The 24,671-nt window shown below is 42.1% G+C and overlaps 1 protein-coding gene across 4 annotated transcripts in view; it reads right to left on the reverse strand.

Annotated features, from left to right (window-relative positions):
• The window catches only part of TUT7 (terminal uridylyl transferase 7), a 43,506-nt gene extending 30,123 nt beyond the window's left edge, over positions 1-13,383 (reverse strand). Inside the window, exons 1-7 of one of the 4 annotated variants that reach the window (XM_027634582.1) lie at positions 13,284-13,383; positions 10,854-11,380; positions 4,354-4,529; positions 3,719-3,835; positions 2,803-2,980; positions 2,208-2,296; positions 1,220-1,271 (exon numbers count right to left, since the gene is read on the reverse strand). In XM_027634582.1, coding sequence (XP_027490383.1) covers positions 1,220-1,271; positions 2,208-2,296; positions 2,803-2,980; positions 3,719-3,835; positions 4,354-4,529; positions 10,854-11,349 — 1,108 coding nt within the window. In that variant the 5' untranslated portion in view covers positions 11,350-11,380; positions 13,284-13,383. Of the gene's footprint in view, positions 1-1,219; positions 1,272-2,207; positions 2,297-2,802; positions 2,981-3,718; positions 3,836-4,353; positions 4,530-5,418; positions 5,480-10,853; positions 11,381-12,593; positions 12,718-13,283 lie in introns of those variants that run through there. The other 3 variants (XM_027634584.1, XM_027634583.1, XM_027634585.1) reach the window with 3 other exon arrangements.
• Positions 13,384-24,671: the final 11,288 nt, after the last annotated feature.

Below are 24,671 nucleotides of genomic sequence, written 5' to 3' on the forward strand. Positions count from 1 at the left end.
ACATACAGACAAATGACACCTGTGGAACAATGCTAGCATGAAAAATAAAAATCCAGAGTGTTAAGTCAGTACTATATAGAAAAAGTCAAAGTTTGTTTTCCCTGGTTATCTGACGATGCTCAATATAAGTACAGAACTGGCTTGCCACATGATGCAATGTCTTTTTGCTATGCTTTTAAAATCTTTTTTCCTCCTGTTCTTTATACAGTTTTCCAAATACAATTCAGTTTCATTTTAATCTAAACACTGTTAGTGTACAAATCCTGCTGCAGTCTTTTCTCTGAGTAGTGTTTATTGCTTCAAACTTGGCTCATTTTTTGATGCCTCACTGTTTCGCTGGGCCAGGAAGAGAGAAAACTATGAAACAATTCTAGAAACTCAACTCAAAAATTCTGAAATGACAAGGTGGCTGAAAAATTCTCCATAATGGTCATTTGACCAGACAATAAAATGTACATACAATAACGGTGGGGGTGGCACTGAGAAAAATCTAGATCAGTAAATACATGCATGTTTAATATACATGTTCGGAACGATATGGTCTGACTTCCCAACTGCGGACATAAAGCAGGGCAAAAAAGCAGTGAAGCTTTTTGCAATTTGCATTTAAAAAGTACAGAACTTTTTTCTGCATATTTTCATTTTTTTTGGCTGCATATGCTTGAGTTGGTTTGAGTAAGTGCACTCTTTTAAAAAGATTTTAAACTTCATTTCCCTGTATTAATGCATAGAGTTGCATTCATTACCCGAAAAAAACCCCATATGTGTGTATGCAGTCATTTCCACATGGCCCTCACTGCACTAACAGGCATGTGCACAATTACAGGAAAAGAGACCACATGTGAAAGTACCAAGTTTCTGTTACATGCTAAGGAGCTTAGGCTACTTTCTGTACTATGCATGGCTAATAGAGCAGTCTGGGGAAAGAAAGGCAGCAGTCTACCTCATGTGTAATGACATCTTCACTTACAATGTAGAAGAAAGCTTCCTACTAGGAATTTCTCACACCAGCACAATTAGTGGAAGTTCAACTCTCATAACACTGAATAGCAAATCAAAAGCAGTTCTGCCAATGTATTCTGTCCTGCAGTATTTTTCAGTTTCACATCTTTCTAAAAAAGGGATAGCATGTGGCACATCTGTTCAACAGAGATGAAACTCAACAATACTAAGCAGTAATAATTTAGTGGAATTGAGAAGGCAGCAACTTTTTTCTTACCACTGCTCTGGAGACTTTCTTGCACAAGTAAGAGAACATCTGGTTGAGTCATCTGTCAATAAAAGGAATAAAGCTGTTTTCATAGCTGTCAAAAAGGTGATTTTCTACAATTCAAATTTAAAACATTGCCTCTAGGTGTATTTGGCTATTATTAAGTTGTATCAAAAGGAACAGGAACTCTTCTTATTTTGAAGGAAAAAAAATTCTGAGCAACTGTAAGTAAAGTTATTTTTACCTCTATCAAAGACCTGGTTTTGGGAAAAAACCACTATGAGAACTACTATTTCAATGCTTAAATATGACTGCATTCTCACATAGCGGATCTACATCAGGTCACAGACTGCAATCGCAACTTTTTAAAATCAAATGCACTTTAAGAACTTGGATCATTCCTTGTTTCCTAAAGGAAATGCTAAATTTTAACAATGGTACTGTCAGATCAACTACAGCAGGAGAAAGTTTATGTATGGAGTCAAGTCCTTAATTCCTTTTCAGTGTTCAAGCACAAAGATGTATAGAAACAAGCAGCATGACAAATTAAGACTTTAAATTAGTCTACCTATAAAACACGTAATATGGATTCATGGTTCAAATACAACCTAGTAGTCAACACATGCATATATGTGAATACATCAGCACAGTAACAAGATCACAACAGAAACTAGATCACAGAAGTGCCATTTAATCCATATGTAAGAGAAAATAAATAATGATCTGTCTCACAGGACTGCTAGAGCACAGATGTTTAAATGTTTTCAGTTTTTCAGAAGGAAGTCTCAACAAAACACGAAGTTGTATTATATTGCCTGATCACTACTCTTATATGAAGAAAGGAATGCTATCCCAAGACCAGACCTGCTTTATTTACTCACTGGGTTTTCAGAAAAAATGTTACTACCACACTGTAAGATATATTTAAACTACAATCTAAATAAGATACAAACATTTAAAACTACTTAGACATACTTAATAAAATAGCCTTACTTACATGGGCAGGAAACTGGGTATCTATGTTTATGTCTGAAGTTTTGAAACCAAATCTGCTATAGGAGGAGCCATACAATCTTAATGAACACTCTGCAACAAAAAGAATTATACTGCATTTACTCTATGCCTAATTCTAAGTCTGTAGCTACTTCACAGCATTGTCAATAGATCTTAAACCTACAACTGGTTTTGATATCCCCAGGAAAAGAAGAAGGTCTTCCAAAAACCCAGAACTGTTAGTAAATCCTGCCTTCCACGCTGCTGCTAGTAAAGGCTTACCATGAAGGTCAAATGATCCCCATGTCCTTTTCATCTTCACTTTTTACTGCAGGTCTGTTTGGGTCATGAGCACCATTGTAATTTAATTCTGAAACATGGTTTCATGTCATTCTACATCATGTCATTCAACAGACTAGTAACTAAATACACTGTTTTAGAGTTTAGCTAGCTAAGATTTTTAATTCAGTTTTCATTTTACAAGCTGTCTGGGGTTTGTGTTCTTTTAGTTGATTTTTTTTTGTTTGTTCAGTTTTTGTTGTCATTGTTTTGTCTTTAAGTTGGCATATCTAACACTTAGAACGAATTGCAAATAATACCTGGCAATTTTTGACGCAGTAAGTTTTCCATCACTGTTTTAATGTTGAGCCTTTCTTCTAGATCTTCATTATTTAAGCCAAACTCCTGCACTGCATTTTCAATAGCAACACCAATAGCTTGTATCTGGGAAGGCGTTGGAGGAGGCAGAGCGGTCAGCAGCTGTTCTTCTTGCTTTTCCTTTCGAGATAATAAGACTGATATTTTAATGGTTTCCTCGAGTTGCTTAATGTACTAGAATGAACACCAACATCTCACCCCAAGTAACACCACCAGAGGTTTTCCAGATAATGTAGGTAATCAGAAGCAATAAAGAATCTGATACTCCAGGAGCCTTCAGTAATGTGCAGAGGTATATATACATGTATTTGGTATGTTAAAAAAAAAAAATCACTAATTCTTTCCTCACCTATGAGGTGTGAAAAGGAAGGAGTTAAAGAGGAAGAAACAGAAAACCTGCATAGGACATATTTTTGTCTACTTCAAGTGGAGAAAGTAAAAGGAACAGAAGATATTTCATTAAAAAAACCAGTAAAATTGACACTGTGCTAGAAATTATTTTGATGCTTATGTTCAAAACAAACCCAATTTTCTTCGAATATAAACAAGTTCTTAATCAATGAGTTCTTAATTTTTATAGTATTTCTGAACTGAAATATTCACTCTGACATATAGGTTATAATTTTGAATTCTGCCATACCAACTACATTTCCTTATTGCTACTGCTCATTCCAAAGTCCAGGTCCCAAAGTTTAATCTTTTTACCAGTATCACCAAGTAATAGTTTTTAAAAAGATTGAAACATAGCAAAAACTGAATGAGGAATTATTTCAAAAGCAGTGCAGTTTCATTGTCATTAGTGGGGTAAGGAAGGTATCATAAATATGCATTTTATACTTTTTCTTGTCCTTAACTCACCTTCAGGCTTTTCTTGTGTCTTTTCTCTTTAATATGCTTATGAGCAAAAGCCACTGATTCAATCAAAACATCACACAATTTGCAGGTATATTTTGCTGATGGGTAGCTCCGAGGTTGCTAAAATAAAGATAATAAAAAAAACCCTAAAATATACAAAGATATTATCTTCGTTCAATAGCCTTTCTAAGTTGAATGACTAACTCTGAAATCCAGAACCACTCTAACTTCCCTAACTCCATATTTACAGTCAAAAAGTTTGCATATCAAATATAATGCCAGAATAATGATGCTACTGTGTCAATCACCTTATGTTTTACAGTAGAAAATACCCAATGCCCATGAAAGAATATACTAACTAAACAAACAACTGCTCCAGCATTTTAATTAACATCTGGTGTTAATTCGTGAACTAAAGGAGCATCCAGTAAATTGTTGTCAAAGACTTATTGTAGTAAAAAACCCAAAAGGATAACCTCACTTGACCATTCATTAACAGAAACCATTTTTATTTTACTAAAATTCTGTAACTAAACTTTCTAGCTACAATCAGAGAAATTGCTCAAAGCATACTCTCTATATTGTATTTACAGAATAAAAAAAATAGGAGAGATCTATACAAGTAAAGACAGTGGCACCTTCTTCAGCCTATAAATGCAGTCTCGCTTCAATCGTTCTTCAGCTTGCTGCAGCCCGAGAAGTTCTTTTGCTGACAGCCCAGATTCATCTATGACTGGACCATCCAATTCATCTTGATCACACTCATCTTTTCTAGTTCTTCTTGATCTTCTTGGTTTTCTAAGTTTCTTCATTTCTTATAAAGAGTTATGAGAGTAAATATATCAAATAACTGCAGAGTACCACACAGCATTTTTAAATTTATTTTTCCTTAATTACCATTCTATTTATGTGCAAATCAAAGAAGGTACAATTCATCTACCCTGTATGGTTTCATAATCTCTTCTGTGCAAGTCTGATACTAATAAGAGTGTATATTAGTTTCAAAATCTACAGTACCTTTGTTATGAACTACAAAAAACCCTACTGATTTGTCCCATTGAAAACAATGACCTTATTCAGACACCTCTGTTAGAACTGGCAAAAAATCAAAACTCAGTGCAATAGATTTCGCTGCCTAGCTGAAATGTACCTGTATGTCATCATAACGATAAGGCAGAATATATCCAAAGATTTCAGGATGCCTGGTCAGGCTTTGGTAGAAGAATAAGTTAGACCCACTGGCCACTACAAGTATCACAGATTGAATAAATTGTAAAGGCTAAAAGCACTATGGCTTACATGACATATAACAACTTATTAACAAATGGTTATTACTGGTGATAATGTCATTTGCCTTTCAATTAAATCAGTATATGCATTAATATTGCCTTCACATTATTAAATAGACAACTGAAAACAGTAAGAAGCCCTGTTGGCTACTGAAATCAATAAAGAATAGACTTGTTAAGTATTTGCACACATTGCTTAATAAAGCTGCAAAACATATTAATAATGCTTAGAAAGCTTGTTATGTTTACAGCAAAAGTTCTTGAACAAATTAATGTAAATACCACATCTACTTTTAAGCAGCTTTTGTCATCATTTTGAAGCAGAAATTGCTATTGGTCCAAAGCATACCTGTAAAAATCATCTCAGGAATGAATACACATAGGTCAGATTTTCACACTGACTGCAGATCTTACCTTTCACTTGTACAACTATACAGGATATCCAGATGCATGGAATTTCTACAGTTCCATTCTCCTAAGAAAGTTTATGTAACTTCCTTAGACTCCCAAATCTTTATTATAACATGAAGTTTTAATTTGTAATAATTAAAAAAAAAACCCAATAAAATTCCCAGATAAAACCCAGCTGCTCTACCAAATACATTTAAAAAGTTTCTTTTCTGTGACCACAATTTTTGTTTTTAATAATTGGCAAAAGAGAAACAACATGGTTGTGTACTTTCAGTTATTTGATTCAGTTCACTAAACAGCATGCATGTGCTAGCAGCGTAAACAGGACCAGGACAAGAATGGTAATATAACTTCTTTCAGCAGCAGCATACATTTAAGCAAGAATAAACAGAACTAAGGCTTAATAGGTTGCAGGGGCAGTACTCCAAAGGAACTTCCAAGGAGCAGAACAGAAGTCTGAGCTTCTGAACTTTACACAACCCTTCCATTTTTGCATTGACTCTCCTGCTCAAATTTCTAAGACCTTCCACAGCTGTTTGACTATGTTTTTAACTGATCAGTGTAGACAGAAACTGAAAAAAAGGTGTATTAAATTAATATCTTTACACGAAAGACTGTGACAACTACCTACTTATCAATTATTTCTGTAACCACTAATTAACTTTAAAAAAAATTAAAAGTAAATAAATACATCTCATATTTGGTAGTTACAACAGTGACAACCTAATTATAGGCTAATGATTAAATAAAGTACTAAAGGTAAGTTAAAGATAAAGCTCCAGCAAAAAAATCAGTGCCTCAGAGATGTTGTAAACTCCTTACTTACGGTAAAAAGACATGAAGGTAATGGAAAAGGACAACTGCAAAAAATATTTCAAGTAAAAGAAAATGGTAAAAGAAGCATTTTTAATAATTCTTTGCTAGTTGACATAGAAGTAGAGCTTCTGAAGGGACCTCAAGAGGTGAGCTGTTTCACAGTACGATGAAAGGAACCTTGTCAATCCTGAGCAATGCTCAGGTAACCAGTTCTTAAAGGCCTTCAGCTACCTTTTTCCTAGCTTTACCATTGGAAACTTTCCCTTTATTCCTCATCTGAATCTTTCTTGCTCAATTTTGGGCCCACTGTTTTGTGTCTCATCTACTGGAAAGAAACAAGACAGATTACTACATCAGGTTTTTACTACTTTCCTAGACAGCAGAATCATGCCTCCCTACCCTATCATTTCACAGAAAGATTGGGCATTGTTCACAGTTTTGAGTAGTTTCTGTTTTCTGTATGTTTTCACAATCTTCTTGCCCTTCTTTTAACTGTTTCCATTTTATTCATACAACTGGGGTGCCAAAACTGGACACAGTACTGCAACTGAGTTTACAAAAAGCTTTTAGAAAAAGGGGTACTCGAGGCTGTATTTTTCATGCCTCACAACACCATGACACTTCAGTTGTTATCATCTTCCAATTCACTATGATTTCAGATTCTTCTCTGGAAAAAGTACTGCCTTATAATAACTTTTCCTCCTTTATTTGTACAGTTGATACACCTACTATAACAATGGCATTTATGTCCTTTGTATTTCATCCTATATGTAGGTCATTTCTCCAATTCTGCAAAGTTATTTTAATTGACCTTCCTGCTTTTCTGCATTCCATTCCTACCAGCTCCACAGCATACTCAATTTTAACAGCACACAATTAATAAGCGTGGAGTCTTCGCTCATCATTAGAGTAGTATAATAAACACTGAGTAGGACAGAATCCTCACTCACTAGATGTTCCCTCACTACTTCTTATAATTTTGACAAAATCTTTAGTTATTTTCTGAGTATAGTTATCTAATTAGCTCTGCAAGTCTCTTACATTAATTTAATTCAGAGAATTTTCCTCTAGTTTACTTACAGAACTGTCACATAGGAATATCTAAAGTAGTACAATATAGTACCAGCAATACCTACCAACTGCTTTTCCCATGTCCACAGGGACTTTATAGAAACAAACTGGGACCTGACATACCTTTTACTTAACAAATCCATACTTACTACTACTTATCTCTGTTACTTTTCAAATACTTAAAATAGATTACTTTATTCATTCCAAAACAGACTCTCAAGATTAAAGCTGTATACCAGTTTTTTCAATTCCACTTCTAAGAGACAATTGCCCTTTCCCTATATTAGTAGCTCACTTCCCCTGCGTAAGTTCTTAAGTATGATTGTCAGTGGTTCCAAAAATGTATTTCAGTGAGTTCCTGAAGTTTCACAGAAAAAAGTTCATTAGATCCACTAAGTTTGAGAATAAACTTGTGAAAGCATTCTGATTTTGTTCTCTCCTCATACAAGGTTGAACTGTCTGCAGTTTACTTCTAACAATGAATCATGGAATCATAGAATCATAGAATAGATTGGGTTGGAAAAGACCTCCAAGATCATCAAGTCCAACCCCTGATCCAACTCCAATTACTATATCATGGCACTAAGGGCCACATCCAATCTCTTTTTAAAAACCTCTAGGGATGGTGAATCCACCACCTCTCTGGGTAGGCCGTTCCAATGCCTGATAACCCTCTCTGTAAAGAATTTCTTCCTAACATCTAACCTAAACCTCCCCTGGCAGAGCTTGAGCCCATGTCCCCTTGTCCTATTGTTGGTTGCCTGGGAGAAGAGACCAACCCCCACCTGGCTATAACCTCCCTTCAGGTAGTTGAAGAGAGTGATGAGGTCGCCTCTGAGCCTTCTCTTCTCCAGACTGAACAACCCCAGCTCCCTCAGCCTCTCCTCATAGGACTTATGCTCCAGTCCCTTCCCCAGCCTTGTTGCTCTTCTCTGGACCTGCTCCAGCACCTCAGTATCCTTCCTGAAATGAGGGGCCCAGAGCTGAACACAATACTCAAGGTGTGGCCTCACCAACGCAGAGTACAGGGGAAGGATCACTTCCCTGCTCCTGCTGGCCACACTGTTCTTGATGCAGGCCAGGATGCCATTGGTGTTCTTGGCCACCTGGGCACACTGCTGGCTCATGTTCAGCCTCCTGTCGATCAGCACCCCCAGGTCCCTTTCCGCCTGGCTGCTCTCCAGCCACTCTGTCCCCAGCCTGTAGCGCTGCAGGGGGTTGTTGTGGCCAAAGTGCAGGACCCGGCACTTGGCCTTGTTGAACTTCATTCCATTGGAGTCAGCCCATCTCTCCAGTCTATCCAGATCCCTCTGCAGAGCCCTCCTGCCTTCCAGCAGGTCGACACTCCCTCCCAATTTGGTGTCATCAGCAAATTTGCTGATGATGGACTCAATCCCCTCATCTAAATCATCGATAAAGATGTTAAAAAGGACTGGACCCAACACAGACCCCTGGGGAACACCACTGGTGACCAGCCGCCAGCTGGATGCAGCTCCATTCACCAGCACTCTCTGGGCCCGGCCCTCCAGCCAGTTCCTGACCCAGCACAGAGTGCCCCTGTCCAAGCCATGGGCTGCCAGCTTTTCCAGGAGTATGCTATGGGAGACAGTGTCAAAGGCTTTGCTGAAGTCTAGATAGACCACATCCACAGCCTTTCCCTCATCCACCAGGTGGGTCACCTGATCGTAAAAGGAGATCAGGTTGGTCAGACAGGACCTGCCCATCCTAAACCCATCCTGGCTGGGTCTGATCCCTTGTCCATCCTGTAGCTGCTGTGTGATTTCACACAGGATAATCTGCTCCATAACTCTGCCAGGCACTGAGGTCAGGCTGACAGGCCTGTAGTTACAAGGGTCAGCCTTGCAGCCTTTTTTATGGATTGGGGTGATATTTGCCAACTTCCAGTCATATGGGACCTCCCCAGTGAGCCAGGATTGTTGGAAGATGATGGAGAGCGGCTTGGCAAGCTCTTCTGCCAGCTCCCTCATTACCCTAGGATGGATCCCATCTGGTCCCATAGACTTGTGAGGATCCAGATGACTCAGTAAGTCACTAACTATTTCCTCCTGGAATACAAGGGGGCTATTTGGTTTCCTATCTCTGTCTACCAGCTCCAGAGGCCGGTTGCCTTGAGGGCCTCCTGTCCTACTGGTAAAAACTGAGGCAAAGTAGGTGTTAAGTACCTCAGCCTTCTCCTCATCTCTATTAACTATGTTTCCCTCCAAGTCCCTCAAAGAATGGAGGTTTTCTTTGCTCCTCCTTTTGTTATTAATGTATTTATAGAAGGACTTTTTGTTATCCCTAACAGAAGTGGCTAATTTAACTTCAAATTGCGCTTTTTTATCCCTGATTTTCTTTCTGCATGATCTAGCTGTCTTCCTGAATTCTTCGTAAGTAGCCAGCCCTTTCTTCCACAGTCGGTAAATTCTCTTTTTATCCCTGATTTCCTTCAGAATCTCCCTGTTTAACCAAGCTGGTTGTCTTCCCTGCCGACTTGCCTTTCGGCACACTGGTACGGCCTGTTCCTGTGCACTCAAAACTTCCTGCTTGAAGCACATCCATCCCTCCTGGACCCCCTTGTTTTTAAGGGTTGTTTCCCAGGGTATGCTCTGGACTAGACTTCTGAATAGGTCAAAATCTGCCCTCCGGAAGTCCAGCGTAGAGGTTTTATTGTTAATGAGACACTGGGCACCTGCTCACAGTTTATCTTTTTAGTGACAGTTAATATCAACAGAAAGGACATTTAATTCCTGGACTCCCTGGTATCAACCAGCATAGCTTTTCCTCTGAGCAGGGGGGTCAGATCAGTGCTGTCTTTGGCTCCCAGTCTTAACTAAAACAATACAGATTTCTTGTCAATAGGTGTTCTAGTAGCACCTCATCTGTGCCTTAGTCTTTCTTAGTCTTTCTTATTTTATCTAATCTTAGCCTCTTCTTTAGAGCTTCCTCTTTCTGCTTTACTTGCATTAAATGAAGATGTTAGAGTACTGATCACTTTGTACTCCCTTAGCCTGTCCTTCCTTGCAATTCAATGCTTTGGGCTTGTACTCTCATTATTAGTACCAACTGTGCACAGGAAAGTTCAATATATATGGAGAATTAGATTTGTGTTATTGCTGTATTAAGTCCTCACAATACTAACAAGGCATTGTTCTCAATCTTAATTAAGACACGCTATTACAGACCTTAGAAGTAGCTCCAAAATCTGTATCAACTGTATCGACTTAATTGGAACATCCCTTACCAGCTTTGACGACTCAATTGTACAGGGAAAACTGCAAACAGGAACACCACAGATGCTGCAACCTACTCACTCCTACCACTTACAAACCAGTTTACAAGGACAACACAATTTATAAAACAAGTTCTGTACCATCTGCTGTAACAATTTGTTTACAATGCTGCAGTACAGTGCAATCAATAGTTTGCAATATATGACAAAACAATTTTTTGCTTTAACAGTGAATTCTTGAAATTTTACTTTTCAGTAACTCATGTAGGAAGCTACTTCACTGGATAGCTATGTAAAAACAAACAAACATATCAATTACCAGAAGTTCCTTTCTGCACATCTGGCACATCTTCGCTCATTAAGTCTTCCTGAAGTTGTGGTCTTACATTTCTTTTTCCAGCACCTTCTAGCTCATGAAAAGAGCCCTTTCTTGTCCTGCCATGCACAGGAATCCGGGAAACAGATCGGTACTCTCTCCAGGTGTCGAAAGCACAATGGTGGTCATCAGATACCCACTTCTTCATCTGGTCTCTTTGGGTATCATTTAACTTTGATGCTTGACTGGAAGTTGTGTTTTTAAGTGAGTTTGGGCTACTCAAAACACTATGTGGCCCTCGCCTCAGATTGCTTCCATAACGACCTGGTGTTCCCTTTCTCTTTTGCAGGCAGGTATCTATTTTACTGCTATGGCCATTTCCATATTCATCGATGGCTCGGTAGTCTTTCTGTAAGGGACTTCCTTTTAATTCTTCTTGATGCAACATGTCCTGTTCCTTATTTTGTTTGGCAAAGCAAGGTTTTGCAGCATCTCCCATGGTTATTGCTGTTCAACTTAGTGATTCTTACCTAGAAATCAAAAAGTTAAAAGCTGTATTTTAAAAACAGTCAAGCAATAAACACTAGCTCTTATTTGTTCCAGAAATCTCAACAGTCAAAGCCCTGGCTCTGAAATAAGGCAAGCAAGTCTTGGCAGAAACAAACAAAAGGCAGTACAAAACTCAGCTAGGTTTCTTCTCTTAAAATGTCTAAGACCTATAGGTTGTTCATAAAATGCAGAGGCAGCCTATGGCTTTTCCAGCATTAAGGTCTAGATGCCTTTAAAAGACATAGTTAATTTCACGAGTGTACATCAGAGTTTCAGCTCAGTACAGAAAGTTTTGAAAGAATGACTGAAGGAATTTTGTGGCATGTCGATAACGTAGGAGATGGCAACAAGGATGGCCTCAAAGCCATTCTACATAACTGTTCACCTCGAAACCGTTCACCCTGTTCAGAATGAAAATTGTGATGATCAGAGGAGACAGAGATGAAGAAGCTGAGCTGCAATCTAGCTGTCCGGCAAATATGATACAATTATTTAGAAACAATGCACTCCCTGGGGACTCTGCACATTTTACCCAGACCATCAATGTGAGGTCTCACAGCACTCAGTATTAAGTACTCACGTTCACATTATTTTAGCATTGCCTAAAACATCTGGGCTACTGATTAGCTTGTGTACCTCCACCCCCTTCCCCAGCCACATTCCTGTTCTTACTGTGAAACATTTCCAGGGAGCTGTAACTCCCATGCTGGCATAAACCCATGTGGACTGTGAAAAGGGGAACTACTGGAAGAGACTGCATAAATCACATAAGCAGCAGTGGTCTCATCAACACTGAATATTGTATGATTTACAACCAAATAAAAAAGGTTTTCTCCCAAAATATGCACAGGTGCTTAAAGATGCAGATAAAGCTGTAGAGCATTTTCAAGAAGCACTTAAGCAGCAGGAGATGCCCTTCTGTTGTCTTTAATATTGAAGTAGGGTACCTGATTTTCTTACCTTTTTTTTTAAGTTCTGCAGGCCACAAAGGAACTCTTAGGCATCTCAGTATCTGCTTGCTATAGGCCTGAGGCTTTCAGTTCTATCCCCCTCTTAAGCAGTTTTTTTGCTCCTACACAAGCAACAAAACAAGTAGGATTCCTGTCCTAAAGATCACAATTCTTAGGCAGTTATGTACAACTATGAAACTGAAGCTACTACGGCTAAGTGCTGAAAGAAAAGTTCCAAATGCACAAAGTGTACTTGCTTCCTATTTAAGGAAAGAAACCCCTGTCAAATCCGAATTTCAGAGCAACCTAAAACCAGCTTGTTTTAGAGTCATCCCCAGAAGCAACGCGCACACGTTGCCGCCAGGATGGATGACGACACTTCCCTGTACTGGAACGAAGCAAAAAGTCAGTTTGCGCTCGTCTCCGGCTCCCAACCACGACTGAAGGTGCGAGCCTGGTGCGGGCAGGGGGAAGGGGGGGCTGCCCTAGAGGGTCAGCGGCATCACAGATGGGCCCGACAAGGCTCCTGCGGGGCCAGAAGCACCAGGCAGCGCCGGTCAAGCTGCCAGCGGGACGCAGGCGGAGGCGTTACGATACCGGCGCACGAAACACGCTACGTGGGCCAGGACTCCCTTGCTCCCACGCCGCAGCTCCCGACTCCCTTCTCCCCGTCTTCACATCGGCTGACGAAGGCCCCCAACCCCCTCCTGCCCGCCCTGACCCCGGTGCAGGGGCTGTGGCGACAAACAACCCGGCCGCGCCGCCTCAGCCGGACAGAGCCCGCGGGCGGAGGGGCCGCGGCAGAGACGGGCCGGCCAGGGAGGGAGGGAGAGAGGCGCACGGGCGGGCAAGGAGGACAGAACGCTGGGGGAACACCGCCCGCCGTTAGGAAAAGCCTCGCCCCGCCGCCGACCGCTGAGAGAAGGGCACTCACCGCCCGCTACCGTTGGCCCGGCCGCCACCCGGCGCTCGCCATTGTGCCGCGGCGGAAGCAACGCTGGGCCCTCGGCGCGTCCGATCTGCGCGACTCTTCCGGCTGCGTGGGCCCGCCCTCCGGCCCGGCGGGGCGGGACAGGGACGGGGAGGGAAGAGGAGGAGGGAGGGAGAGGGAGGAGGCGGGAAGCAGCTATAAAGAGGGAGGGTTCGAGGGTTCCTCTGGGACTGGGCGCGGGAAAGTCATACCGACAGCCAGGCGAACGCGCCACTTCGTTTTCTGCGGGACCCAACTCCAGTCACAGAATCACAGAATAAATTAGGTTGGAGAAGACCTCTGAGGTGATCGAGTCCAACTTGTGACTGAACACCAACTTGTCAACTAGAACATGGCACTAAGTGCCGTGTCTGGTCTTTCTTTAAACACTTCCGGGGCGGTGACTCTACCACCTCCCTGGGCAGCCCATTCCAAAGCCCAATCACCCTTTCTGTGAAGAAATTTCTCTTGATGTACAACCTAAACCTTCCCTGCAACTTAAGACTATGTCCTTTTTTTCTACTGCTAGTTGCCTGGGAGAAGAGACCAATACCCACTTGGCTACAGCCTCCTTTCAGGTAGTTGTAGAGAGGGATAAGGTCACTCCTGAGCCTCCTCTTCTCCAGACTAAACAACCCCATCTACCTCAGCTGCTCCTCATAGGACTTGTGTTCCAGACCCTTCACTAGCTTCACTGCCCTTCTCTAGACTCCCTCCAGCATAGCAATGTTCTTGAAGTGAACGGCCCAGAACTGGACACAGTACTTGAGATGTGGCCTCACCAGCGCCAAGTACAGAGGGAGGATCACTTCCTGGGTGTTGAAGAGGTGCATTGTGTGCATTGCACTCATCTCCCAGGAAATGCAATGGAAAATAAATGGATTAGCACAGCAGTCACAAAACTAGTACAATGTAATCAAGAACTGCCTAATAGTTTCTGAATGTGATGTTGTTGTCTCTTTCATGGGAGAACTGAAAACATTGCTGCACCACCAGGTACTGAAACCAACCCAGTCATACAGCATGTGTGTCTCATCAAACAAGACCCCCAGTTGTAGCAGCTAATGTTCAGAGCAAACTACCCATGAGAAACATAAATACAAATTACAGGAACTGGGAAAACCCGGAGCAGGTGCGGGAATGGACACATGCCTGGTTTCTTGTAGGAAAAAAAAAATTCTACTGCCTGTCGCACTAAGTTACCCTTCTCACTGGATTAAGTGATCTGTGCATTTTGTGAATATTGCTTGCATTTGCTCAGCCTCTTCCTCCTACAATTTCATCCTGTTTCTGCATGCCCTCTTCATTACCTAATTACTGCCTGGTTTAGGAAAGTCTCTTCCTGCTGCTCTTTTGTATTCATCTTTATGGAAAAGAGGTGCTCTTAGCAAACCTCATGAGAATTCACCTTCCCATTCTAATTCAGACTTCACTAGCAAAACGTGCATATATACTGACTAGCAGGAAACAAACCCCAAAACTCACAAAGGGTATTGAAGCAGGTATGTTTATTGCAGCGGCCGGGATGCATGGGGAGTAATCTAGCCAAACATGCAGCCCCTTTTAAGAGATACAATGTTACATATGCATTGTTGTGTTACATATACATTAGCTTGTTTCATATGCATTAACTGTGTCAGCAAATTCCTGAAAATTGGGAGAGGAAATCATTAACATATACCACACCTCCAACTCCACCTCAGAACACGCCTTCGGGATCTTCATTTGGGGGTCTTTTGGATGAAGTAAGCAGTCTTCCTCTGCCCTAAACTTTTCACCTTTGCTAAGAACTGCTCAGCTGGCATTGTCCAATTACCTCAAAACCAGTATCATCTCTAGGAACCCCTCTTTATCAGTCTTCAAGGTCCCTCTTCTTAAGACTCTAAGCTCCTTATTGAAACTCCAAGGTTTTCTGCTCCTGCTAGAGTTCTCATTATAAAGTTAACTATATCCTGTCTGTGATTTAACACAAGCAAGCAAGGCAATTTAACAGTATTCTATCTAAAATTAACTCTAGTAAGTATCTAAGGCTACAATCTTTTATCACCATTCTATATTTTGATCATCCCTTATCAGTATACAGGTTTTGAAGGGAAGTAAATAGCAGAGATTTCAAAAAATCATTTATGGCACCTTTCCATACAAGAGTTTATAGCCTGGTGCTTTGTATTAACACTTGCAAGATACTTTCGCCTTCCCTTCCGTTACCCTTTCCTGGTAAGACAATTTCTGGAGAGGGCCTGTAATGGAAGAACACCTTAACTTACCAAAACAATTACTGTGAGCAGATGTGGCTGGGGGACTGGTATGATTTAACCTCAGCCAGCAACCAAGCCCCGTGCAGCCGCTCGCTCGCTGCTTCACCAGCAGGATCAGGGGAAGAATCGTAAGGGTACAAGCCAGAGAACTCTTGGGTTGAGATAAAGATAGTTTAATAGGGAAAGCAAATGCCACACACACAAGCAAAGAAAAACAAAGAATTAATTCACTGCTTCTCATGGGCAGGTTTAGCCATCACCAGGAGAGCAGGGTCCTATCATGAGTAACAGTTACTTGGGAAGACAAACACCAGCAGTCCAAATGTCCCCTTCTTCCTCCTTTCCCCCAGCTTTATATACTGAGCAAGATTTCATAAGGTCTGGAATATCCCTTTGGTCGACTGTGTTTACCTGTTCTGGCTGTCTTCACTCAAGCTCCCATGTACCCGCAGCCCCCTTGCCAGTGAGGCAGTAAGAAACGCAGCAAAGGCCTTGGCTCTGTGTAAGCCCTGCTCAGCAATAAGAAAAATATTTCTATGTTATCAACCCTGTGTTCAGCACAAATCCAAAACACAGCCCATACTAGTCACTGTGAAGAAAGTTAACTCTACCCCAGCCAAAACTAGCACAGGTACCAAACACAAAAATGTTTCTGAGCCCTGTCTTGCCTCTTTTCTCCATAACACTGTTGAGTGGTTGGAGGCTGAGCATGTTTCATGTCATAGTAACTGTGGTGAGTGAAACAGTTTTTGGTTTTATGGAAGCTCCTCACTAGTGCACATATAGAAGACTGTCTAAAGTTTCTGCAATTTTTATTAAACTAAAATTCCTGTAGTTTTTATAAAACTCACAGATTCTTGTTTAGATTTCCATTAGATGGATTATTATATACTCAAATATTATCATTTTCTATGATCAGACAAAAGAAGAGGAAGTGAGCTAAGAGTGTCATATGTCCTAAACACACTTGGTACTTGGAAAATCCAGATTTTCATCAGCTGAGATTGTTTTCTAAATAGGTAGCATGAAGATGCAATTAGTCAGTTTTTATGAGAAAAAGTAAACTTAATATACTTAATATACAAATATACTGAAATGGGAAAGCTAGCTAGCAAATCTTCCTAAATTTGTCTGTAATAAAAGAAAACAGAGAGAAATTGAAAAATAGTAAAACACTACAACTCACTAAGTCAAGTAAGAGTAGCCAGATGCATATAAATTATAAGACTGAGCTTAAAGAACAAATCACAGTATTGGGCATCACGGAATCATATTTTATTTTTTAAGAGATGTAGTCTCTTGAATTTTTTGAGTGCTGATCTTGAATCTGCTGCAGACTTTTTGGTCCAGCTTAGAGCAAGTCACTACATTCCCAATTTCTCCAGTTTGAGCTCTTTTAGCTCAAACAAGTATTTTGTATATCTTTTAAATATCTTTTGGTGTGTTTTATTGTTGTCATACAAAAGATACTGTTTTCCTTTACAGAAGCTTGTCCACCAAGAAATAAAAGATTGTGTTTTTCTGTCATTTTGTGAGATAAACTGGGGCACTTTGGGATCCAAAACCTGCCATACTTGTGCTAATGGGGCAGGAGGGCTGGGCTGAGGCCTGCAGGTACATGATAAGGCCTGCTAAGAGCACATGGCAGACTGGCAAGCACATGGCCTGCAGCTCACATGGCCATGGGTGCCATGTGGCTGGGCTGTCAATCAAGGAAGGCCTGCGTGGTAGCCTGCCCACACCACACCCTCTGGAGCCTGTGTTTGGCTACAGCACGCCTTACTCTGGCCAGGAGAACAGAGTACTCAGTGACCCAGGTGTCTTGCCTGGGAGGCAGGACCAAACTATAGAAATGCAGAACCATATGGCTCCATGTGAGCTTTTTCTCGTCCAGCTGCTACCATGTGAACCATCGAATCTTGGCAGTAACTATTTTTCTCTTCTCTCTCTCCTTCTCTCTTTCCTTCTTCCTTCCTTCTTTACTCTTTTAATCTGTTTTCTTGTTTTACTCTTTTTTTGCGGGTAACTTAAAACAAATGATCTGTGTTTTACTAAAGCTAATGTATTGATTGTTTGTGGTGGATTTTTTGTGGAATGGGTCTTTATGCTGGGAATTTTAGTGCTTTTCTTTGGTTGTATGTTATCTGTTTTATGTAAAACTCTTTTGCCAAAATGTCTTATTTCTCTCACTAAATTAAAATAAATTCTCTTAGAGAAAGCATAGTAGCATTTTCTGTGGATGTGAACTTGAGGTAGTAATGAACCAAAGGCTTTTTAAAAGCCTTAAATAAATGTAACTGCTCTGAGCAGCTTGTGGCCTAAATCCAGAGTGTAACAGCCACAAAGACGGTGAAGTGCCTTGAGGGGAAGCCATATAAGGAGCAGCTGAGGTCATCTGGTCTGTTCAGTCTGTAGAAGAGGAGACTGAGGGGATACCTCATTGAAGTCTACAACTTCCTTGTGAGGGGAAGAGGAGGGGCAGGTACTGCTCTCTTCTCTGTGGTGACCATGGATCGGAACTGAGGGAATGGCCTGAAGCTGTGTTAGAGGAGGTTTAGATTGGATATTAGGAAAAGGTTCTTCACTGAGAGAGTGATTGGGTAGTGAAACAGGCTCCCCAGGGAAGTAGTCACAGCATCAAGCCTGACAGAGTTGAAGAAGTTTTTGGATGATACTCTGGGGCGCATGGTGTGACTCTTGGGGGTGGTACTATGCAGGGCTAGGAGTTGGACTCGATGATCCTTGTGGGTCCCTTCCAACTCAACATATTTTGTGATGCTGTGATTCTGTGATTCTGTGAGTCTTCCTTGGAACATCCAGAACAGCATGGGCAATCAAGGTGCTAAAAAGCACTGTGCTTAAGTACCAACTGGTACAACTTTCAGTTGTAGCGTGATGGGCTTCAGATCCTCTATACCCCTGGCTCCAAAACCCTAGATGTCAACCATGAGTCTCTTCAGGTGCTTTCTGCGAGAGCTCTGCTCCAGGGGGGCCATTATCCCCAGCTGAGGTATAAAGCACATGTTTAACATCTTGTCCTGTCCAGACTGACCCAAGTGCTACTGCATGAACTATCTCCCATTTAATTTGTTCAAAGGCTTGTCGCTGCTCAGGGTCCTATTTAAAGTTGTTCTTCTTCTGGATCACTTGATAGAGAGTGTTTACAATCAGACTGTAACTTGGAATATGCATTCTTCAGAAACCCACAACACCTAAGAAATCTTGTGTTTCCTTTTTGGTAGTTGATGAAGACATAGCTGTTATATTATTGATCACATCCAATGGAACATGATAATACCCATCTTGCCACTTTATTCCTGCAAACTGGATCTCCTGTGCACACACTTTGACCTTATGTTGTTTTATAGCAAAACCAGCTTTCAAGAGAATCTGCATTAATGTTCTCCCCTTACACACTTTCTTCATTGTATTGCCCCGCACAGTATATTGCAGATGTTCAGGAGCTTCACCTTGTTCGAGTGCAGTCTGAATGAGTCCATGGCAAATGGTTTGTGAGCATCACAAGGCCTGTGTTTCTACGCTTGGACCAGTTGATTTCAGATGTACTGGATACCCCTCCATGTGAAAGCAAACTGTGGCCTGCACTCTGCTGCCAAGGAGATCAAGAAAGATGGATTAGTGATACCAGTGGTTGCATACCATTTGGCTGCCCTTGACTCCACTTCACACTGGAGTTCTAGCATGTCTGCTATGGCAGCACTCAGTGGCAGTGTGGCTTCATTCAGGACACAGCAGTCCACTGTTAGCCTCCACTTTTTTACATTTTTGCCCTGACCATATGGGACTTATTAAAGGGTGAGTGAGTCTTAATAATTGGACCTCGGCTCTCCAGTCACTGGATCAGCTTACGTGTGGAAACCCCAGAGTCTCCATTGGTGCAATAGTGTCCCTTGTGGATTGTCATGGTAGCAACTGACACCTGCTGTTCTCTAATCTGCAGCAACCCCACAGTGGAAGGATCCTCTGAATGACCAGGCAAGGTAGACAGCTGTTTAATCTTCTTTGTACTCAAGGCAGCTATACCAAAAGGACCTTTTGAGTCCTTGGAATACTCTCTCCTGAAGTAGTCTATGCCAAGGACACATGGACCCTCTGGACCAGTCACAATTGCCGCTTGTTCCCAGATTGGCTTACCTAAGCCTCTAATACAGACAGTTCTTGGGATCCTTGCTTCTCTCCAGAAACAGAGATGGATGTCCCTTTGTAATCTGATGGTATCAGTGTATACTGTGCACCAGTGTCCACTAGAGATTTAGACTCCTCTGGGGCTGATGTTCCAGGGCATTGAACCCATACGGTCCAGTAAACCCAGTTGTCTCTTTGCCTCATTGAAGGCAAGGCCCTTCTATTCCTAGCTGGAATCTGCATTGCTTAATGTTTGTAACTGCAAAACAGAAGTCCCTTCATCAGAGTCAAAAGTACAATCAACCCTTCTACTCTGCGCAACAGACAGTGGGGCATTAATTTGCCTGGATGGATGTCTTTTGGCTGTTGTTTTTCCTTGCAGTACCTGTACATGTGCTTTTAGTGCCCAAGTAGGCTCATCATTCTACTTCCTCATGTCCTTCCTCTGATCAGGAAGAACTATAAGGTTGCACGTGGTGTGTGCCACCTGTACTCTCTCCCTTGAACAGAAAAAGAATCCCAGAATCATAGAATTGTGGTTGGAAAATACCTCTAAGGTCATCAAGGCCAACTGCTAACCCAGTACAACTGTGTTCACCAATAAATCATGTCACATCTGTATGTATTCTAATGTGGTGGTTTGAAAAAACACAGGAATTTCAAAAAGGCTAATTTAAAAGGTTTGTTACAATTTGTTCTAATGTGAGAAAGAAGAAGTTTTCAGACACACACACATAATTTGGTATAGGAGGAGGGGAAGTTTATATTACAATTTATTATACATATATATATATACATGTAACAACTTAACTATCTCTTCTATGGTAAAGCAATATATTTACATTAGATTAAGTCCCTCCTTTCTTTCAAAAAGAGTCCAGGAAGAAAGAAGAAGAAGTCCTTTTTCTTTACTTTTAGGCCACAGCTCTTCCAAATTAATTTTCTGTGGCTTTTGGAAATGTCTCTTATTTTTAAGGTAGCAATTTTGATTTGTTGTAGCTAGAATTCTTCTTTCTTCTAAGGGGTGTGGCGGGGTAGACCCCAACTTCTTGCTCCTTGGCCACCTCATTCTGGGAGTATTACCGTAGGTTTCATGGAACACCCATGTTATCATGTGTGCAGCACAAAGTGCTAGGGATTAAAGTTTAAAGTCTTTATCCCCTGCTTTTGCTCCGTGAAGGTCCTGGCCCCCGATCCCCAGCTTTCGGGAGACTTCTTTGGGGATTTCCACCCCTCTTCCCCGGAGTCAAAGAGTTCTAAGAGCTTTTAGTTTAGTTCTTACCCTAGAACTGATTCCAACTGATTCACTGGTGCTGCCGCTTCAACTTGTCCCGGGCCACTCCATGACTGTGTGCTGCAGCCGCCTCCTAAAGGTCATGGCTGAACAGCTCGTCATGCTCCGGCCACTCCTCAATTCGCGCTGGCTCACTTTCAGTGCTGCGAGGGGGGAGAAAGTGCAACCCAGGGGGCCTTCCCGATCTTTCGGGGTCCCCCTCGGTCACTAGCAGCCACTCCATGGCTGGCTGCTCCTGGCCCAGCCAGCCAGGAGCCGGGGGATAGGAGCTCCTCGGCCCTGCCATGGCCCTGCCATCCCCGGCCCTGCCACTTGTTCAAAGCATGGCCACTTCTCCCTCTAGTTGCACAGTTAAAAAAATTAACCCCTTCTCTTCCGCTTTTGTGAGCATGTAATTTCCACAAAAGCATAGGAGCTTTCAATTGGTTCAGTATTAAAAATAATACCCCCTGAGGAAAGGCCTTTTTTTCAAACCACCACATCTAAATACTTCCTGGGATGGTGGCTCCATCTCTTCCCTGTGCAGCCTGTTCCAATGCTTTGGCCACCTTTTCAGTGAAGAAGTTTTTCCTCATATCTAATCTAAACCTCCCCTAGTGCAACTTGATGCCATATCCTCTTTTTGTCAGTTGTTACTTGGGGGAAGAGGCCAACTCTCACCTGGCTACACCCTCCTTTCAGGTAGTTGTAGAGAGTGATAAGGTTCATCCCGAGCCTCCTTTTCTCCAGGCTAAACAACCTCAGCTGCTCCTCATATAATTTGTGCTCCAGACCCTTCACCAGCTCCATTGCCCTTCTCTGAATGCTCCAGCACCTCAATGTGCTTCTTGAAGGGGGGGCCCAAAACTGGACACACAATTCAAGGTGTGGCCTCACCAGTGCCAAGTACAGGGGGACAGTTGCTCCCTATTGCTGATACAAGCCAGAGTGCTATTGGCCTTCTTGGCCACCTGAGCACACTGCTGGCTCATGTTCAGCTGCTGTCAATCAGCACCTCCAGGTCCTTTTCTGCTAGACATCTTTCCAGCCTCCCTTCCGCAGGCCTATAGTGCTGAATGGGGCTGTTGTGACCCAAGGGCAGAAATCAGCACTTTGCATTGTTGAACCTTGTCCAACTGGCCTTGGTCCATCAATCCAGCCTGTCCAGGCGCCTCTGCAGAGCCTTTCTACCTCCCACACAACTTGGTGTCATCTGGAGACTGTATACTCAATCCCCTCATCCAAATAATCAAAAAAGATATTAAAGAATACTGGCCATGACACTGAGCCCTGGGAAACCCCACTAGTGACTGGCCACCACTTGGATGTAACTCCATTCATCACCACTCTCTGGGCCCAGCCATCCAGACAGTTTTTAACCCAACAAACAGTTCACCCATCTAAGCCATGAGCAGCCAGTTTCTCCAGGAGAATGCTGTGGGAGATAGTGTCAAAGTCTTTATTAAATTCCAGGCAGGCAATATCCACAGCCCTTCCCTCATCCATTAAGTGGGTCACCTTGTCATAGAAGGAGATCAGGTTGGTCAAGCATGACCTGCCTTTCACAAACCCATGCTGGCTGGGCCTGATCCTCTGATTGTCCTGCACATGCCACATGATGGCACTCAGGATGATCTGATCCATGACCTGCCCTGGCATCAAGGTTAGGCTGACAGGCCTGTAGTTCCCTGGATCCTCCTTCTGGCCCTTCTTGTAGAGGGGCACTACATTTACTTTGGAAAGGTGACTCAATTGCTGAGGCATTGTTCGGCATGAGTGAGGAGGACTGTCACTCTCAGATTGCTCTGAAAAATTTTGTGTCAGTTCCTCCACAGCTAAGACACAGACCTGTAGAGAGGGAGGAAGTTTATCTTTGTATTTGTGGAGATGTTTGACTAATCCATCCATAGTTGGTGCCCCTGTATTGATCCAGCTCATGATATCCAGGGTGCTGTCGTATGACATTGATGCACGTTGTATAAACTTTCACCACGTGGACTGCAAACACCATATTTCATCCAGCTCTTTGGATGCCTGGTCATTATCCAGGTTGCTATAGATCTCCTCCACCAAAGCTCAGATACAGGATATGTCATTCAGTGTTGGTCCATTTACTTTACAAATTTGCAGATTCCTCATTGAAGGACTACTGGTACTTCACATGTGACAGGAGTCTTTGCCAAAGACTGAGAACTCATGCCACTTTGTCAGTGGCCTTGTCCTTGACCAGCTGCTGGTCTTCCTTGCCTTCTAATTCCTGATTATTGGCCCCAACATCCAAACATGAGACTGACCTCTTGAGAATTTCTCACCTTGTTGACAGTTATAATCTTTTCACATGTCTCATAGCTCACTTAGGGATAGGGATCATGTGGCTTCTGTCTCATTTATGTTTTCAGTCTCTTCCCCATCTACTGCAGTTAAGGGCTGCTTCCTCTGACTCTTTTTCCCACTTCCTCTTAGGAGAAACTTCTTCCCTTGCTAAACAAGCTGACTTCCATTTCCATTGTTTTTTTTTGTTTACAGGGGCAACTGATATAGTCTTTTATTTAGCCATAGTATCTGTGGTATGTTTTCAGATCCAGACACCCTGTCGTCTCCTGGAGTGTCCTGCATATCAAGCAGCATTTGGTAGGTGTTGGTGAGGCCTCAACACACTGTGGTAACTTGTGCCTCTTTGAAATAGCTAGAGCATTTTTTTTCAAACATATTGTTACTTCATCAGGATCCTCCATTTGTCAGGGAGTGAAGTTCCAGAACACTGGATGCCACAGCCCAGTGGGAGAGGAATAGGGATGCAACTGCACAGACAGTTCTGACAAGGTGGAAGGAAAGGGTGCAATGGCCACTTTATTGAGGGGAACAAGGACTTACATAGGATTTGGATGAGGGGAGGTCTGATAACCGGGGCAGAGCATGGGATTGACATCTCAGGGTATCACAGGATTGGGGAATGAGGGAAAGGTGGGAGGAACTTGGGAGGAGTTGAGCAGCAGGGACCAATGGGAGCTCACTCTACACTGCAGCACCCCATGAGTGTGGGATGAGTGGGAAAGCATGGAAGAACAAGGCGGTAAACAACTTTTGGTGGGAAAACATGAGGGCAACTACAGAGAAGCCCTAAACAATACAGACCAAGGGGATTAATACCGAAACATCTATGTAAGTGTACATAAAACATGGGATGAACTGGGGATTAACACGAAAGTCCATAGTTGTCTTCTCTAAGCTCCATATAAGTCTCTCCAGGCTTGGAAGCGATCCCACTCGCCCTGGTGTTCCTCCACAATTGCAGGTGAGGAATTTTCTAGATTTTTCTAGAATTTTCTTGTTCATATTCTCCCTCATGCTTACTAGCCATGACCACACTGCCACAGGTCCTGGGTCATATCCCTAAATAGCTTGTTAGCCTTAGAAAAAGGCAAAATAATATTCCTAATTAATACCAATAAAAGTATTTTAACTACACAAGGATTTTCAAGATACTGAAAAGTTATTGTAATAAGAGAGAAAACATCAGAGAAGATGGTAAACCCAAGAAAAGTGATATATATGAAAACAATTGCTTATTCCCAAATGACCAATCCCACTAACCTTCCCTCAGTTCTATATACTGAGCATAGAGTTGTATGTAGTATAATATCCCTTTGACCAGCTGGGGTTAGCTGTCCCAGC

Source organism: Corapipo altera, unplaced genomic scaffold (genome assembly GCF_003945725.1).
Source record: "Corapipo altera isolate COAL_440 unplaced genomic scaffold, ASM394572v1 61411, whole genome shotgun sequence".
NCBI lineage: Eukaryota > Metazoa > Chordata > Aves > Passeriformes > Pipridae > Corapipo > Corapipo altera.